At 34.1% G+C, this 19,976-nt stretch overlaps 2 protein-coding genes and 1 long non-coding RNA gene across 3 annotated transcripts; 1 reads left to right on the top strand and 2 right to left on the bottom strand.

Moving 5' to 3' along the window:
• Positions 1 to 1,531: 1,531 nt before the first annotated feature.
• On the bottom strand, positions 1,532 to 19,362 carry LOC119068248 (tubulin alpha-1C chain-like). Its single transcript, XM_037171780.1, has 10 exons — positions 19,120 to 19,362; positions 11,284 to 11,385; positions 11,082 to 11,202; positions 10,842 to 11,014; positions 10,653 to 10,781; positions 4,321 to 4,491; positions 4,118 to 4,240; positions 2,400 to 2,504; positions 2,276 to 2,307; positions 1,532 to 2,201 (listed from the first exon to the last, which is right to left on the bottom strand). Exons 1-10 carry the CDS (start codon positions 19,120 to 19,122, stop codon positions 1,811 to 1,813), a joined length of 1,350 nt encoding a protein of 449 aa, XP_037027675.1. The 5' UTR covers positions 19,123 to 19,362; the 3' UTR covers positions 1,532 to 1,810.
• On the top strand, positions 5,198 to 6,743 carry LOC119068266. The gene is made up of 3 exons (XR_005086116.1): positions 5,198 to 5,550; positions 6,311 to 6,442; positions 6,520 to 6,743. It is a non-coding gene; the product is annotated as an uncharacterized LOC119068266 (long non-coding RNA).
• LOC119068260 lies at positions 7,802 to 8,780 on the bottom strand. The gene is made up of 2 exons (XM_037171800.1): positions 8,283 to 8,780; positions 7,802 to 8,215 (listed from the first exon to the last, which is right to left on the bottom strand). The coding sequence occupies exons 1-2, from the start codon at positions 8,477 to 8,479 to the stop codon at positions 7,918 to 7,920; spliced, it is 495 nt and encodes a 164-aa protein (XP_037027695.1). The 5' UTR covers positions 8,480 to 8,780; the 3' UTR covers positions 7,802 to 7,917.
• Positions 19,363 to 19,976: the final 614 nt, after the last annotated feature.

The raw sequence follows: 19,976 nt of genomic DNA on the forward strand, positions 1-19,976 counted from the left end.
CAATTCTAATGATTCAATTAAATATTTCAACATTGCCTGCAATGCGAACGGATGTATGATTTCTTGCATATTTTCTGATCGAATGTCTACTGTACTTTATTGTTATTGAAATTTCTCGGAGCTTTGATAAAATTCTGCTGACCTAGGATTGACAAATTGGGGACACTAAATGGAATTTTCATTGATCGGTCGCTTCATTGACTTTCTGACGAATTCCTAGGCGAGTGACGACCAGAAAGTGGTTTCTTAACGGAAGCATATCATATGGGATCTATTACTACATTTGATGTAACTATTTTCAAATCTTTTACTTCGTTTTTTTAACATTCAGAGCTTGTCGTTTTGTTTATTTCTAAAGTCATTTTCGATAACAGAAAATAGACGTTTCTTACAGGATTGTCAAGACAATAAGCGAACTATCAATAATTTCAACCAGTATTTTACTTGGTTTTTAACAACCACTTTCCGTTTTCCTGTCGTGTGGACGTCAATTTTATAACTTACCTTCTCTATTTGATATATTGTTGATAAATGTTTGGATTAACATTAAAATGCGTGGATTATACGTTACGGGGTCAAGGCTTGACCGTCAAGCTTATCACGAAGATATTTTTGAAAATAAAGGGAATGTTGAGAGCAAAATATTTAGGGATGTTCAAGTGTCCAGTCATGGGCGGTCATACTTAAAAAAATTCGGTGATAGACAATTCTAGGACTTCGTTTGTTAAGCAGACAACGTACCCTTACCAACAAACAACATAATACGATGAAAACTGTAATGGTACCACGCTATTGGAAAAAGTTATGATTTTAATCTGTTGGGACTATTTCTTTTCAATGGAATATCCCAACTTCCCAACTTCCTACGATATTCGAACCCAACTTCGAGTTTTTGACTGTTGATCTCGTGTGTGCAACTGCCTGTGAATTTCATGAATTATAAGACTGTTGTTGAGACACAATGAATAGTAAATCTACCAGTGGGCTGCGTTTAAGTAGGAAATGTTCGTCATTATTTTCTAAGGGATTGTTCATAAGAGGAAGAGATTAATGGACGACTTCTAAGGTCTGAACTAATTTTTTTTGTTTAGTTACAGTTTCACTTAGAGCTGCAACGGGAGACAGCAGCGCTTATCGGTTATTTCAGGTTGCACTATTGCAAAAACGAAAAAGGTAACGATGCCGCATTTTTCAACATTTTGCTAATATAGTCAAAGACAGTCAATTTTCAGCATAAATTTGCTTCAGCTGTTTTTCAGCTGATCCACACATACAATCAAAACTGGTTTTCCTTGTTTATACGGTTGAAGCTGCTACACGCACGCGCGTGGTAGTGTTAAAACCGTATAAAGATTTATAAACGGTTGTGATTGTTTGTGTGGATCAGCTGAAAAACAGCTGAAGCAAATTCATGCTGAAAATTGACTGCCTTTGACTGTAGCACGACACACTGGAAAAATTGCTAAAATAGTTATTTATGAAACAAGAATCGTATGACGCTAATAGACGAATAGAATTTTTAAAACTCATATTTCTTGTCTGATTCCAAATATACCAAGAGTTTATTAAAAATGTACTCAACTCAAAAAAACAAGCTTTAGTTAGAAGAACAAAGAAAATTTTCCGTCATAATGTGAGTTACTATTAAACACTCATTGTGATTGAATTGATTGATTAATTTTCATTTTGCATCTGATGAATTTTTGGTGTTGTGCTCTCTCTTAACTTAAAATATTAATTTCCGTAAATGTTATTGATCCAATAAATGTTCCACGAAAAAGGCAGGGATGAATACACCAATTTGCTCAAACTAGTATTCGTCTCCTTCGGCCAATTCTTCTGTAGAATCGACGCCAACTTCTTCGTAATCTTTTTCCAAAGCAGCCAAATCCTCACGTGCCTCGGAGAATTCACCCTCTTCCATGCCTTCGCCCACGTACCAGTGTACGAAAGCACGTTTAGCATACATCAAATCAAATTTGTGATCTAAACGCGCCCAAGCTTCAGCGATGGCTGTGGTATTTGATAACATGCAAACAGCACGTTGAACCTTGGCCAAATCACCGCCGGGTACAACGGTTGGCGGTTGATAATTGATGCCGACCTTGAAGCCAGTCGGACACCAATCGACAAACTGTATCGACCGTTTGGTTTTTATGGTTGCAATAGCTGCATTGACGTCTTTCGGTACAACATCACCTCTGTTTTTATCAATAAAAAAAAGTAATTGTACACGCAAAAAAAATCAATTAATTAATTAATTTTGGTTAATTACCTGTACAGCATACAACATGCCATATATTTTCCCTGTAAATGAACGACATACGATGAGAGATGAAGCACGTGAAATTTTATGGAAATTGAAATTGGATATAGAGATAAGAAAAATATCACCGTACATGTCTCGGGTCGCATTTCACCATTTGATTGGCAGGCTCGAAACAGGCATTGGTAATTTCGGCCACCGTTAGCTGTTCGTGATATGCCTTTTCCGATGATATTACCTTTTGATCGAGTAAAAAATGGTGATTATCGAATTCAATAATGCGGATGAAGCGAACATAAAAATTTATTATTTTGTGCACACAAAGAATTGTTGGGATTCCTTTTTAAATCTTTCAATTTGTTTTTAATCAAAGTGCATTCCGAACGAGGGGGGACTCACTTCGGAGTCAGTAAATCAAATTAAATCAAAATAAATCACATTAAATCACAACAACATTTTTAATGGCACTTTATATCATTTATAAGCATCTTGCCCAGTAATTTACAAAATTAAATTCATATACTAGCCCAACTTGATGCAAATTGACCCAAGCTGATGCATATTTAATACAAACGACATTTTTGACTTTGTTGATTTACCGTGATTTACTGTGATTTACTCTGATTTAATGTGATTTACTGAAGATTTACTGGAGTGAGTCCCCCCTCGATTCCGAATCACTTGCTTCTTCCGTTCTATCATGAGTTTTGCTTTAAAAAATCACCAAAGCACGTCTGCCAATATCTGATTTATCTGCCAATAATAAACATTTTGGAAGGGTTGACGAAAAAGTCCCTTTCTATACAAATTCTGCAACAACCTGGACGGTATCACCCTCACTAGCGGTAACTACTTCATGCAAGTCACTGATATCGCAACAAGAATTACTTAATGGAAATATCGAGACTTACGATTTCTTCACAACTTCCACGTGGGCTTAGAGTATTCCTAAGTAATTCCTGAATGCAAATATTGTTTTGAAAGTCTCAAATCCTTCTGAGTTACAACCCTTGAGAGTGGTGACTTATTATCTCTTGGGGGAATGATATATATTGTTGATGCGGTCCATTTGTTTAAAAAATTAATTTCGGCTGTTGTTAAATTTAAAACACTTTTGAGCCTTGAAGATTCCTTCCGAAAGTTGGGTTCAATCGTTCAATTTAACGACCAAAGTAGAGTTTATATTGCTCAGTCCAATCGAAACAATTTCGAACTTCGAATTTCAACTTTCAGATTCTTTTGACGAATTGAACTGAGAAATCATTCAAGGGTAATTCTGTTGTGTCGCATTTGTGTCTTAGATATAGATAGATTGCGAACGTTTGGAGCTTATATTGAATAACCGACTTTTTCAATGGAATCCAAAAGAAGCTTAAAGCTTACCAAAGCTCTTGAAAACAACAGTTGGAGGCAGTAAATTTTCAGCATGAATTTGCTTCAGCTGTTTTTCACATCCACATAAACAATCACAACTGTTTATTATTACCACTACCACGCGCGTGCGTGTAGCATCTTCAACCGTTTTAAAAGGTATAAACAGTTTTCTTTGCTGAAAAACAGCTGAAATTTCACTGCCTCTGACTGTAATTAACAATGTGATACGTTGATTTGGCCTACCACGACACATTTGCAAAGTAGTCTTGCCAAAAAAGTATTCAAAATCCTCCAAGCCCACTTCCGCAATAAGACATATGGGGCAAACATCGCGAATGATTTTTTCAGGAGCGCCTCCCTAATTTATATTTTCAATTTCGTGGTACAAACAAAAACATTTTCTGCGATAATTTTTCCAAAAATTTTCATATCTTTCGATCCACCCAGAAACAATTGAATCCAAAAAAAGTTTCTTACCGGTGCATAAGTTGCCAAAGGGAAATGAATACGAGGATATGGCACAAGATTGGTTTGAAATTCAGTGAGATCAACGTTCAATGCGCCATCAAAACGAAGAGATGCAGTTATCGACGAAACAATCTAAAAAGAAAATTAAAAAAAAGAAAAATCATTTCCTGTCGACTGTAAGTATTGCCAACCGCATTAAAAGACTTATATACCTGTCCAATTAGACGGTTCAGATTGGTATAAGTGGGGCGGTCAATATCCAAATTACGTCGACAAATATCGTAAATAGCTTCGTTATCGACCATAAACGCACAATCAGAATGTTCCAATGTTGTGTGCGTAGTTAAAATTGAGTTATATGGTTCAACAACCGCTGTGGATACCTGTGTGATTCGAATGTTTTAATTAAAAATTTACGGTAATAATGTGGTCACCACGACCAAACAACAAAATAAAAAACGAAACAACACGTCAATTACTTTCAGTTACGAATTGAATTTCCAATGAAAAATTGAAAATGAAATTTCAAACAATCGAACGATTTTCATTTTTAAATGGAATGGAAAACATTGTGAAAATTTAGTATATCAACCAGCTGCAATTATGTTGTTGGTTATAATTGGGGAACATTATTTAATGGTCTGACTAGACTGAGTAAACCTACAAAAAAAATCAATTATACTAGCATTATCGTTGAATCTACATGGATAACATGGGTTTTGTAGCGTGAGTGCGAAACTCGCATCCCAATGACGTCTGTGTCTCTGCTGCAGCCGCTTCACAAAAAACGTTGTAAGAATCTCAGGTATTTCGGGTGTCGTGAGTTAAAATAAAAGCTCCATAGGTCTCCCCTACCTATCGTTAGTACAAGGTCTAAGGTATACTGTATGAGTAATTTTTGTCTGCCTTCGATATTGTAGTAACAATAGATAATGAAGACCCTTAGAGTGGTTATTTGATCTCATTGCACCAATAACTGTCCCGTTCCCATTGCTTCTTCATTATTTTTTTGTGAGATGGTTCCAGCGGAACTACAAATGTCATCGGACATATTCAATGCACTATGCACTACTATCCGTGCACATTCCAAAAGTTAAAATTTGTTGCCTAGCGTAATATGCGTAATATATCAATTGATCATTGTTTCAGCGTAGTTTTTCAAAACGGAAAGTATTTATCACCACATAGATCTGTAGTAGAGTACATTTCACAACAACATAAAAATGGCTAGTGAATCGTTTAAGTTAATTGCCAAATTTTTTCTCGTCTAGCAACGTATGTTATGCGTCTTTTAGTAATACGCTCAACATCATTGTATACATTATGAGTTTCACAAAAAAAAATCTGGTAAATCATTTAGTGGTTTATAGTCAAAAATATCGGACATACGATTGTACTCATTCACACTGAAGTTAACGGTGCCTTGGTTGTAATTAAAAATGGTCAGTGTTCGTAATTATTCCTCCTAGTGAATAGAAATGTGCATTAAGATCCTAGACATAGCCGTGATATTTTTCTTTGCTTTCACTTGCGTAAATTAAATAGCATCTTTACAAACAACGTATGTTCAACGGATATAGAATGCTAGTCAAAATTCCTGTGCTAGTCAAAAAGATGTTGGGCAATTTATTTATCAATAAAAAGGAAAAACCATTTCATTTTTGTGCTTTCCCAATGGTCGAAAGTGGCTTATTACACACCTAGGGAAAACAATAAAATTTGTTTAGTTTTCAAAAGCATCTAATAGTATTATTCCATGTTACATGCGTCGAAAACAGTACTTTTCATGTGCCAAGCGCTTCTTTCGACGCCCTGAACATATAAAATCCATTACATAACTCGAGATACAAATGTAAAGTTTCATTTTCGTGTGTTTATTAACCTCGGCTTCGTCTCGCCTTCAACAAAATCGACGCGAAAACTCTACTTTTCAACTTTTTATCCCTACAAAACATTCTAAAAATGTAACAAAATTTGGACTCCGAGGCTATTATCCGTAGGGTACGTGTTGTTTTTTGAGGCTATTCCAGTGAGAATACTTAATCGAAGAGAAGGAAATCTTGTCAGGAGCAAAAAAGTTTCTGGCAATCAGATTACGTTCTGTGGATGCTCGTTCTTATTTTTGAGAATGTTATGTCTCGAAATCTCGAAAACATTTGTCACTGGCACTATCCTCACAATATTTTAACTAACATTTTCTAGAGCCAGAGAATGAGAAAGAATTTGAAAAAGTATGAGAGTCCGTTTGGGTGTGATTGCAGATTGACCGACACTACGTCGAATGCAGCCTGTGAAATTGTTCAGAAAGTCATCGATGGAGTGCTGTACAGTTGCGTTAGTATCGTTTAGATAGTCGATTTTGAAAGTGCATGTTTTTGTAATTCATAAATTCTGTTTCGCCAATTTTCCAGTGTGCTCTACACAAACATCGAGTAAAGTTATCTTGAAAATATGATAACCCACGCCCGGAATATGTTTCGTTTTTTTCGGAATAATTTCCTTTTATTTACTGGAATACGTTGTACGTTCTGTTCAAATGTAATTTTCAAATATATACACAAAATAAACGATTTTACGGTTGTTTAATTGTCGAAGAATGTATTGATAAATATTTTGAGGTTTGGTAAATTTGAGCTCAATAAACGAAAATTATGTGAAAAGCGAAAAACTCAGTTGGACGCCAGAGAGTTTCGGTTTATTTTTCTTTTTTAAATATTCTTATTAATTCATTGTATAGCAGCAATAAACAAAAAAAAAGTCTGGTGACTGTAGCCTGTATAACCAAATCTTACAAATGATTCAGTCGATGAATCAGAATTACGCTCTTCGAGGAATGAAACGCTCACACGAAAAATTAGTCTAAATTGAACGTAAATTTGAAGTTTTCAAATTCTACGTTAAGCAGACATCTGCTAACACTTACATCTGATAATGCGACAACAGAACATAAGCACTGAGCGTATGAATGGTCCGACTAACGAAGGGACAGGTGTTTACATAACTAGAGATGAAATGTAAAGCTTATATGTCGAGTTTACGAATATGTACAAGAACTAACACACAAGCTATGGTTACAAAATACCCATTTCACAACTGTATGAGATGTGCCATAGTTATAAATGTCAACAAGTGATAAATACTCCTTTAGGTACACCGTATGCCGGTGCACAAATTACTATATTATTGTCTATCCCTTCCGAAAGTTTACCATTACACAGCAGGTTTCCTAATGCGAAGGCAGGACATAAACCGAGATACATCAAATGCTGCTGAGTAGTTCATTAATTCGGAAAAAGCTTTGTGATTCTCATTCGTGTCTTTTTCGTAAAGTCTAGTCACCGAAAGAGACACACTTAAGGCTTTTTCTTTTATTACAAAATGGTTACCTTACAGGCTTTAACATTTCAAATGTCTCACTGTCATTTTTTTCAAAGAATTTCATTGTGAATTCTCAATAACACAATGAAACTCTCAGGCAAATTTGACAGTGAGACATTTGAAATGTTAAAGACTGTATGTAATGAATTACTTTCGCAGCATCCAATGTAATCTACTATTGCATCAAATTTATTAGAAAGAAGTATTTCTTTCTTTTATTGCACGTGTGTCAGACATTGTCCATGTTCCAAGTTGTCCAGATTAATTTAAAAAATTCAATAAGATTTTCTATCGATCGTTTTTTTTAAAGATTGATTTGAAAAGACACAACAACTTTGTATTCAAGAGAGTATACATGAAGACAAGCAACAAATTTCACAATTCCCGTTTAAAATTTTTGAATTTACAAAACACTATCCACAAATTCATGTTCATCGTAAGCCACGTTTAACACCTTGCAGTCGAAAGCTTGTAATTTTTTCTCGAATCCAAATAATGTAGTCACCTTGCGTCCAGTTTGAATTCGGCTCTCGTACCTGGATAAACGGAGTCGGTGCGAGAAAAAATTCATCGTTACCAGACTGTAACACTTTCATCACGGCATCGGAGCTGTGGTTGCCAATGTATGAATAGTTATGTTCTTTAGCATCGCTCCAAAACTCTTCCATGGCTTTTAAGTCTAGGTCAATGGTTGCTTTTAGCACATAGTCAGCTTCTCTACCTTCTTCCCTGAAGATGAGTTCATTAATTCACTCTCAAAATGACAACACGAAACGGTTTGCTTATATCCCCATACCTTTTGTCTTCGGCGTACGTGTTGCTCACGGATCCAACGGACTTAGTCGGTTTTGTTGATGTTTCTGGCCAAAAACTTATGTAGAGAAATGACTCAACAATGTACAGCGATACATGACCGACATCACCATTTCCGCCATACCAAAAATAAATTTCAATATCCACTTTTTTCAGATTTTTTGTTGCTCCTGCACCCATGGTTACGTTAATACGAAAGAATAATCAATGATTTTGCTTTGATGACAACAATCCGGTGTTTGCACATTGTTTACACAAAATCAAAATACTCTCACTCTCAACCTACGAACATAGTCTGGTATGATTACAAAAAAAAAATTGGTTTAGCCAATTGGACTTGCGCAGGACCGAGTTCCAAAAGATGCAATATAAAGACGTCGAAAAAATTTAAAAAAAATTGTTTTGGTTTCTCACAAATAAAGTTTTCATTGAGTTAAAAGAATTCAATGCCAGAAGGTGTTAGTGCCTTTTGTTGTTGAGTATTAAGAAGATGGTGAGTCAGTCAACAATATAGGAAACCCCGTTTAATTACTGTAGAGGACACAACGAGAACTATATAATGTCACATCATTGTTGAGGTTTTCAAAGATAGAAAACTATAGGTGACTGTCAACAGAATCGTTATCATTATCAGATCTATTACTTCTTTTGATATGACAAGTCTTTGCTATATTTGAGTTTTTGCATTCAGAGCTTGTTCTTAATTTTTGTAGTCGTTATCGATAAAAGATGAATAGCCACCCGCAACGAAAGAGAAATTTAGGATCTCTGCTGGAAAACATCAGCTCTACGAATTTAAAATCCGTGTAATTACTGTACCATCATCCTAAACAAAAGGACTGATCTGCAACATTCAAAGACTTTATGTGATATTAAGTCTTACAACATCAATTTTCCATATCTTCTTGGTATTATAAATTATCGATGCGTTCGAGATATTAAAACCCTTGTAGCATAATATACACACTACATACGCACATAAAAGCGAATGCCTTTACGAAGATGTTAAACCAGTAAATTTATGTTCGAAATACCTGTTCGTGTTATGTTACAAGCCGTGTAACCGATTAATTTACGAGCGTTTTAAATGCTGTTTTTCGTGCTGAATTGATCGTTCACAATGTTCATAATAATGCGGTCGTTTTTCATATTACAGAACATTATTCCAGCAATAGATTGGGTTAGAGTTATTGTGTGATTTTCATAAAAATTATAGTAAAATTATGGCTACACAGACCCGTAGGATTTGGCATACTTAAAACATGAATTCTAGTAAAGGCAGCAGTGTGTTTACTATACGGACTTCTACGTACATTCTCATTGTCTCAGTCAATTAAGTGATTAAGTATATCGTATATGATATTTTGGCGCAAAATTTGAATTCGATAAGTGATTGGCGAATTTTGTGTCAAAATATCATAACCTGGAATCACTCTATTAGCTGGGAACATCGATGACTGTTATACTCTAAAAAATCTCAAATATTTTCAAAATTAAAAAAAACTTTAACTCAAGAAAAACGCATTTTTGCACCGGACAACTGAAATACGACAATCTAGCTTATGTATTTTCTCGCACGAGTTGTGGTAGACTACTTCATTATTTGATTGGTCGTCGAAGTGATTTATTTGGTGTTTGTCTATTTCAGTTGTCCTGTGCACAAAACATTGTTTGTACCTCGACATGAAAGTAATTTTTTCAGCAAAAGAATCGGGTTTTTACTATTTCAGAAGTTAAATTTAAGCTGTACCACCCCTTCAGACGGTCGGTCATACATTTGAATTTTCAGAAAATCATATATGGAGTTATCAATGATGTATGGCAACACTGAATTGCGGAATGACCATTGTGATACACTATTCTCACACATTCAATTAAGAGTTTCAATATTATACGACCAATACTTTGTACGGGTCTTGAATAAAATGGGTTATCAAGACGTGTTGCTAATCCATTGATTATATGCGTGAAAATGGCAAAATTTACGTAGTGATGTTATGTATACACTGGAAGTTTTGGCTTCAAAAATAACAAAAAAGAAGTTTTCGGATTTTTTTTTCTTTTAAAATAGGAAATCAGAATTCGTAAATCTTTATTCCAAATGCCAATTATGTCCGAACATGCATTTTGGTATTTTATAAAAATGTAAATTTTATTAGCCCAATTCAATCACAATACACCAAATGAGTATTTCATTATGAGGTCAATAGTCTAGTCTATGTACGACTAAAATTAAATTTATTCCAGTAAATGGAAATTCAATCGATACATTCGTAAATAAATGACGCAATGTTCGTACTTCATTTAACACGAAATTGAAATTATGTTCCGATATATAAGTTAATCGACCTACCTGTGGTGCTGGGTAAATCGAGAATTCCAATTTACTTTTTTTACCATAGTCAACCGACAACCGTTCCATCAAGAGGGACGTAAATCCACTGCCTGTTCCGCCACCAAATGAGTGGAATACAAGGAAACCCTAAAGATGAAACCGGAATTAACACTCAGTTAAAAATATATTTTCACCCAAAATTCATACTTGTAGCCCGGTACATTGATCAGCTAATTTTCTAATTCGATCCAATACCAAATCGACGATTTCTTTGCCGATGGTGTAGTGACCACGAGCATAATTGTTAGCAGCATCTTCTTTTCCGGTGATTAACTGTTCCGGATGGAACAGTTGACGATATGTTCCCGTACGAACCTCATCTATTAAATAGAAAATCAATTTTCTGTTCAGCATAAAGCCAACAATCATGTCGATAAAAATACATACCGACTACAGTTGGTTCTAGATCAACAAACACGGCCCGTGGTACATGTTTACCCGAACCTGTTTCACTGAAAAATGTATTGAATGAATCGTCACCGCCACCGATGGTCTTGTCCGAAGGCATCTGAACGGAAATAATTTATTAGTTCAATTTTCGCGATCGAAATGTTTACCCGTTTAAACAGCTAATGTACAAAATTACTACCTGTCCATCAGGCTGGATGCCATGTTCCAAGCAGTATAATTCCCAGCATGCGTTACCAATCTGAACACCAGCTTGTCCAATATGTACTGAAATGCATTCCCTCTGTTTGTAATAAAAGATAAATATTTTCGTTAAGTTCATTCATCCATAGAGGCACATAAACAGAAAATATTTAAATAGCTAAGCATGTGTGAACGTATTGTGTACGTTGTGATGCGTATTTTAAATGTTAACATAAAAGGCGGCCTCAATTTAATACGATAGTAAAAAACGCAGCACTTGACGAACGTATTTGCTCTTTATTGCATCCACATAATTTGTTTGGACGGTGTAATAATAGCGATGACTATTTAAGTACAGTCAGATATCGAATTGTCGAATCTAGTACATATGGAGTGTAGCTGAACAGAAAAATATTGAGAACTGCCAAAATATATGGATGGGAAATCGATAATTTGACTTTGCCCACATTTCACTAGAATAAATTTCGGAGCTTCTACTGTATGTGCATAGTACATTATAGCAAACTCGGCAGAAAAACGAGGATCAACAAAAAGAAATTATCGAAATTATCTTTTCATATTTTCCTTGTAGGAGAATATACCACAGTGTCTATATACAAAAATACCAATTCTAAATTAAGTACCTCGGCTGAAGTAAGTAATCAGTAAACAATGTTGAAATACATCGTATGAAATTGAACACCACCACAACCACATAGGTATATCTATATTAGAGATGATCGGTTCCAGACCGACCTGACCGGATTAAGTACGAATTAAATTCTCGAAACCCGATAACCGAAACCCCATGAACACGAAACCCGAGCCCGACTCGAACTTCATTTTTGAAACGCGAGAGTCCGAAAGCCTGGTATAACTAAATCGAGTCGGGTTCATGTCGGGCTGGGTTTTTTACCAGTTTTGGGAATCTCTATCATCTCTAACCTATATTCTAAGCGTGAAATATCTTCCAATCAAAGTTTTCTGAAAATTTAGAGTAGGACCTAATCGTTTTTTAATCGATCAAGTGTCACCTTCCTCCTGGCAATGACCGATAAAATCATAAAAAGAATATTTATTGGACCATCGATGGAATATATTTCAAAAATTTGAAAATTCTAATCAACTTATGTGGGTTTAATGGATATATATATCATCCATTCCATATTCATCAACAAGAGGTTTTGAATAATGTAACTACAACTCAGATACCGCCGTATTATGTGTTAGAGGGTATAATAAATAATTCCAAATATTTTCCGTATTTAAATAGACAGAGTTCAACGATATTTTTGTGTATATAATACAACGAAATTACATTTTTGTCGAAATGAATCACACAAAATAATCGGAAATCTTTGGTTCAATCTTATTTGCATTAGATGGAAGGTGTAACCCATTTTAAGCTACAGATTAAGTCGGGAAGAATAAATTTTCGCAAACAATGCATATTAAACCAGGAGCCTCTAATTGTACACACATGCTGTTTTTCGCCCTTTAGACGTAAAACGCCTACACGAACACCACACAGCGAATAAATGTACGATGCTCAGTACTGAAACCAGAATATTATGTGCTTGCAAGTAATAAGTCTGCCTGATTTATTTCATTTTGCAGATGATTTGTAAACCTAAATGAAGAGGCAACAACAATAATAATTGTTGTAAGAAAAACAAACAAAAATATTTTTTCTTCGTTCTTTAGCATATTTTTGCTATGCTATTGACTCGAGGTTAATAAGCGAAAATTGGATTTAAGATATCCATAAATAGAGGAGTGCCAGACGTTATTAATTGTTTGGCATTTGGAATGTTGAAAATGAAAACATTGCAACAGTGAAGCGTAGTCTGCAAAAATTGTAAGTGTAGCAATTAAGAATTTAAGAATATTTTTCAGCAGTTCGTTGACGTAAAGTCTTCGAATACGTACACAACATAAATTCCGGGCGGTCATGTCAGCTGTTACGGACAGAATCGACAAAATTAGATGATGAGTTTTGTTTTGTGATGTCTTTTATAATAACAAAATGCATGATAAAACTAATGAAGTAGAAGATTCTGAGAAAAAGTAACAAACTCGATTGTACTGAGGATTGGCGACAAGATGATAGAATAAATCGTTTCTCTCCATCAGATACATTAAAAGAGCGAAGAAAATGAAAATTAAACAATGTTTTTCGATGGGTGATATGTTAATTTAACTGAGTTCGATGGGGGAAAACTCTTTTTGACATTCACTTTAAACTCGCGATTAGTATAATAGCTTCGCGCTGTGGGATAGTGCTAATGTTAGAAATAGTCCGTTTCGCAATTGTAACGTTAAAAAGCACTTCGCATATGTCAGAGTCACGGATGTTTGCAAAATTTATGCAATCAACCTTAATATGGTGAATCTGTTCATGTTGTGTCTGAAATATTCTTAATACCATATTCACTTTAAACACTCTGCAGATTGATTTTGTGACACGAAGCTCCACATTTTTGGATGTAGCTCAAAAAAACAATCACAATAATTTTCGGCTATTCTGCAATATTTCTATCCTCATCATTTTTGATACAGTGAACGACATCTCAAATGTCTCATTGTCATTTTTTTCAGAGAATGTCATTGTGAATTTGCAATGACACAATAAAATTCTCAGAAAAATCTGACAGTGAGACATTTGAGATGTCGTTCACTGTAATTTGCAGAAAAAAACCATGTCATTAACTACTGTATTGACTGAGTTACAGTTATATTGTGTAACATGACTTACGCCGGAATGTCACACCCTTGAGCAGGAGCACTGTGTTGAGCCCAAATCGGTTAGACATATCCATAACTGATTTCTTCAAATATTATCCCTTTCTAGTTCAAATGAATTGGCATATACGGGTCAATGCCACTCGATTGGTTGAACCTATTATTATATCGGACTTTCCAAATATCGAAATGACATCACCCATCTAATCAAATTGAAAACTATAATCCGTCAGGCAATCGGCATGGGGGCATCTTTTAATGTTTCGTTTAAAAGTGAACTGAAAATTGTTTTTTTTTTTTGTGTGTTGAGTTTTAGTTTTGAATAATTTACCGGCTTTTATTACCAACGACATCACGCAAACGAATACATAAACCATTTTCTGTGTACAAAATTATTACAGAAACGTTCAATGAACGTGAGGAACATAAGGTTTTGCTTTTTTGTGTAATAATGTTTGTTTGAAGTATGCTACTTGTATAATTAAATGCAAATAATTTTCGACAAAAAATGAATCAGCGATTTTTTTAAGAAGTCAATTCTTATTATTTGTTAACAACTTCTACACTTTGGCCACGAATAAGATTATACGCTTTTCGGATCCTTCTTTTAAAATAAAACTCCTTCAGCATGTAATAGCTATTTTCCCATTATAAACTCCAAGATGAGGATCTACCATCATTAGATTGCAAATGCCGTAGCGACTTCTTATCGTAAACAGGGAAATTTCTCTGATAGAAGTATTAGGGTCAGTGAACAATGATGGTGGTGGTGGTGATGATGATGATGATGATGATGATGATGAGGATCTTTGATCTGGGTTCCTGCCTCTTGAAGAAGCCTCCCAAACTCTAATCTATCTATCTAACCCGACTTTTTTGTGGAAATTTGTTATTCATGGTGTAAAACGTTCAGATAACACGAACCCGACCTGATGCAACCTGAACATTTCAGGTACAGATCACTATCGGGCCAAGCCCGAAAAATTCAGATTCGCGTTGAGCCCGAAATCGAAAATTTCAGTTTTAGGTAAAGTTCGGGTTGAACTTGAAATCATAGTTCAGGTTCGGGTTGAAATCCGGTTCGGATCAACATGAATTGATTTGAATCATTTAAACCGAGCCCGATCCAAGCCCATGTAAGACGAAATTGCAAATATAATACTGTGTTGTATACTCATACTCACGCCATAAGCTTATTATGGAGCATGACAATTTTTCAATTTAAGAATTCGTTTCATTTGAACAGTTTAAATTAATCTCTCAATTATTAATTGATTCATTTCTGTCGTAAAATTCAATTATCTATTTACACTCAAACGGATAATTACATGGGGTCTCCTATGGCTAATCAGTCTCTTAATTTTATTTATTTTAACATATCCAAAAGAAGCGGACAATTTTGTACACTTTATAGGAAATTTAATTTTCAATAAAAAAAGATTCCAAATTGTAATGTTCCATTGGTTAAACAGTAAATGAATGATAGAATGATCAAAGAAATTAGATCATCATAAACATGAAGACGAATGACTATTATGACTCCCATGGCTGTTATGCCTTTTGATATACCATTTAATATTAAATCGAAAAAATATGAATTTCTCAAATTTTTATTCGACATTGTTTTAATAATCCATTGCAATTGCCGTATGGAACGGAAATGAAAACGATAACACACCCACATTTTGTATCTAGGTATAATGAGAAAAAAAAAACAGAAACCAAAATCGTTGTACAAACAATGGGTTTCAATTTTTGAGATCGATTTTCTTAAATTTTAATCATTTTCTATAAGACGAATATATTCGGTTGACATTTAAGTCCTACCTACGTCATCTTCAAAATTAATTGGACGGTTTTGTAAACGGTCGTATTATTAGTTTCGGAATAAATTGGTCCGACTAATCACATATGCTCACGAAAATTAATGGCAAGTTGTTTTGCTTTTGTATTAATTTATGTCCAGCTCTAGATTTACAATTTGAATACAGTTAATTAATCAATTCGAAAGAAATTATTCCAGTTTTTTTTTCCTCTGTTGTTATTATGCTGAGCGGAAGTTGTAAGCCGTATCACGCAGCACATTCTTCATTTAATATTCCTGACTGAAAATGTTTTGTTTTAAAGTCGAATTGTTGGAAGATTCGAAATTTATTTACGTGTGTGAGTATGTTCAAGCAATAAAGGTAAGCCCATCGTCAATTAAAGTTAAAGTTAAAGTAAAATTGAATAATTCGAAGTTCCTTCTAGGTTCAAGTGAAGCATTGTATAATATTCGAATATTTATAGATTTTCTTTCTGTCTATGCATTTTGGTTGCCTACTTGCCATGATATGTAAGAGATCATCACAAAGAATGAGTATGTCATCTGTTATCTACGTCAAGATAGACTTTAGATATATATCAAAATGTATGTAAAGCACTGATCCGTTGAAAATTCTTCAATCAAAAGAAGTAATAGAGCAGATGTAGTCATATATCCGCCGTCAAAGAATAGTAAAACTAAAGACATCGTAAGCCTAAACGTATTAGGCGCTTTATATTAAATGTCCCGCAGTGCCGTGTCTACATGGAGACCATGTGAACCATGGTCCAAGGAGCTTGCAGACGATAGGACACGAAATATTTAAATATTTAAATATTTAAATGTCCCAGTTATGAATATAGGTGCGTGTAAAATTGATTGAAAAAATAAGAAGTCGCTCGATTAGATTCGTCCCGACCGTGAGCTGGCCGTGCTTGTTGAAATTTGCTATTCTCTTCTTATTGGCTGTTTCAATTTAAAATCAATTATTTTTTTACGTAAGTGAGTCGATGTTAATCGTATATGTGTATGTATGGACTGGACACTAAACCTCTTTTTTTATATTCCACATAATTGTGACCATAAAATATGGGATCAATAAAACTGAATTCCTTTATACTAATTTTTTTAGATAGTCATTGCAGTTGTTTGCGATGAAAACAATAACTTTTTTAATTTATGAGAATTTTATGCCACTCGTACAGCGTATACAAGCAGTAGTATACAAGAAAATCCATCGTTGAATAAATATAATCATCCTGAATGAACAAATCAATTGAATTAAAAATCATATGGTAATCGACAACGGTTATATAGATACGGAAAATTGAACCGCATGTTAGATATAATCAAAACATTTTCTGATTCTTGTTTTTCTGTTTCTTCTTTTTTTTATTATTATTTTTATTATAAAACAATTTATATTTTATGATGGGAAAAAAGAGTGTTCATTGAAGAATTTTCGATTATCGTGCCACATTGTACCAGTTTTTTGGTTAATACATTTTCAATTTCAGTAAATTCCATTAGATACATGAGTCTATATTTTCATACACATTCGACATGCGGTTGACTATATAGCTGAGGTATTGTAAAGAGTAAACACAACGAAAATGTATGTTATTGGCGAAAAGGAGTGAAGTACACCAACTGTATGGAATCGATATGAATAACCACTTACTAGGAGTGTCCGTTATTCATTTGGTAATTTTTTTCTGATATCAAGGTGGTGTTTAAATGTAATTTATTAATTACGTTCGATGGCCTATAGATACACAAAGCATTTGTTGTTTATTAAGTTGTAATTGTTGAAAGCAGGGGTTGGGTGAAGTTTGCGAAGGATTTTCTAGTGAAAGACTTGATTTTTTTTTCAAAAATTCAAACGACCTACATTACGCTTTATATCGCTGTAGGGGTATTTATCAGTTGGTCGATTTAGAGGTGTGAGAGCTCCGAAGACATTGGACGACATTCGAGGATAGATTGTTGAAATATATTGGCTCGAAAGCAGTGTGTTTAGGCATGGTCGATAATGATAATGATTATCGGTAATTATAGATAATCGATAATTATCAACTTTTTTTATCGAAAATTATCAAAAAAATATCGATAATCGATAATTATTGATATTTTGATAATTATCAAGATATCGATAACTCGATATATCGATATTTCGGTCCGAAATTCAGATATTAATCGATATATTCCGATATATCGGTATATTATCATGAATTTTCAGAAAAATATCAAAATATCGATATTTTGATAATTATCGAATTTCGATATTTTGATAATTATCAAATTATCGATAACGATATGATTAATCGATTATCGATAATTTCTATCGATTGATATTATTGATAAATTTGAACGTCTCCCATCCCTAAGTGTGTTCAACTTTTGACTTCTATACCTCAGAGAAATCTAACGTATTGTTATGCTCGCATTCTTATGGGTACGATTCTCATGAGAATTCCTATAATGGAAAAATTGTTTTTGAAAATTCAAAGAAATTTTGAAGAAGAAAAAAGTCGTAAGAAATTATCCAGCGGAGGTGACTTTGGACATATTTTTCTCTCTTCTTATGGATAAATGATGAGGAAAGATAAAAATGTGGCCAAAGTCCCACCGGCTGGCAAATTTCATTCTTCAAAAATAAAAAGACGTTTTCCAATGAGGACTCAGTTCCACCAATTTCAGTTACAGTTGAGCTTATTCCTATTCATCGAGTAATCAGAAATACAGTTCCTGCATAAGCGACATAATGGATGGCGTAAATATTGACGGATATAACACTAGCTAAAGATAATAAATCAATCGCCAATTCGGAAGTTCAAACCTGACTTACATGCATTTGTGCCCCAAATGTCATATCATCAGTTTATTTGACTAAAAGTCCTTCGAAATTTCATTAAAAAATTAAAAATTAGATCAAGAACGAACGAACGAGCGAGTCAAGCAAACGTATTAGATTTAAACAAACAATCATCGGTTTAAATGGACTAGCTGGACTAGTTTCAAGAGTATCGCGATGTGATCATTAAATTTTTCTTGCTCCGCATCGCGAAGTATTTGCTACAAAATCTTTTACTTCATTTATTTTAGCGTACATTTTATTAAATCAACTAGAGCTAATCTAATTTTTTTTGTCACCAGGGTTTATTGATTACAAATTGAAACCGGCATAAGTGTTGTCTGTATACCATACTAACAAATTGTTGATTAAAAAGCAAGAATCACCTCTTAGAGTAGTTACACAGTAAATTGTTAAATTGATAAGCTACTCACCATTCTGACTTATATATTCCTAAACGTTCACACTTAAACGAGTAAAAAAAGACGAAATTTTGTTGAATCGGTCACAAAAGAATTTTAACCACTTTAAAAGTAATCAAAATTACAGAATTAGAGAATATAATCACGGTTTACGTTTACGATAAACAATTACGTTTTATTGTACCGCCCCAACTTAACAACAAATCAGCAAATTTGTCCGTTATGCAACAAATGTGAAGATGGACTGAGCTTAAATCCAAGTATAGACCGACTTTTATAATCCAGAAATTATATGTAACAACCAATTCGTATATAATATATAAATCATATATAAAAATTCGGTGTTAGAGCACAACAAAAACAACGAACTGATGGATATATTCTTCCTTTCTTTTTCGTTTGGTTAACAGAAATCATATGTTGAGTTGCGTGTTTTATTTTCTTTTTCATTTTTTTTTTGTTATTGTATGTAGGTTAGGCTCCAAGAGTAGGGAGTGATATGTACTAATATCGAGACTAACTATTTTTTTTTGCTTTTGAAAGTTAGTCAAAATAGTCTCAATAAATACAGAATTATATTGGTCCCATGCGGTACTGTGTCTTCCATCATGGTTTGGCATCAGATTGTGCTAGAAAATGAGACCAAAAATTTAGTTTAATTTTTATTGTGTGGTCAAATTTGTCCAATGCACCGAATTATTCGAGTATCGGAACTGAATTCTCAAATATGCACTTCAAAGGTTCATTCACCGTGTCGCTGCCCAATGGGCAGTGTCCATCCATGATTAGTGGCCCTGAAAACAGTTTTTTGATGTTAGGGGCCGTTCATAAATTACGTAACGCTAAAAATGGCATTTTTTAGACCCCCC

Source organism: Bradysia coprophila (genome assembly GCF_014529535.1).
Source record: "Bradysia coprophila strain Holo2 chromosome X unlocalized genomic scaffold, BU_Bcop_v1 contig_173, whole genome shotgun sequence".
Taxonomy (NCBI): Eukaryota; Metazoa; Arthropoda; class Insecta; order Diptera; family Sciaridae; genus Bradysia; species Bradysia coprophila.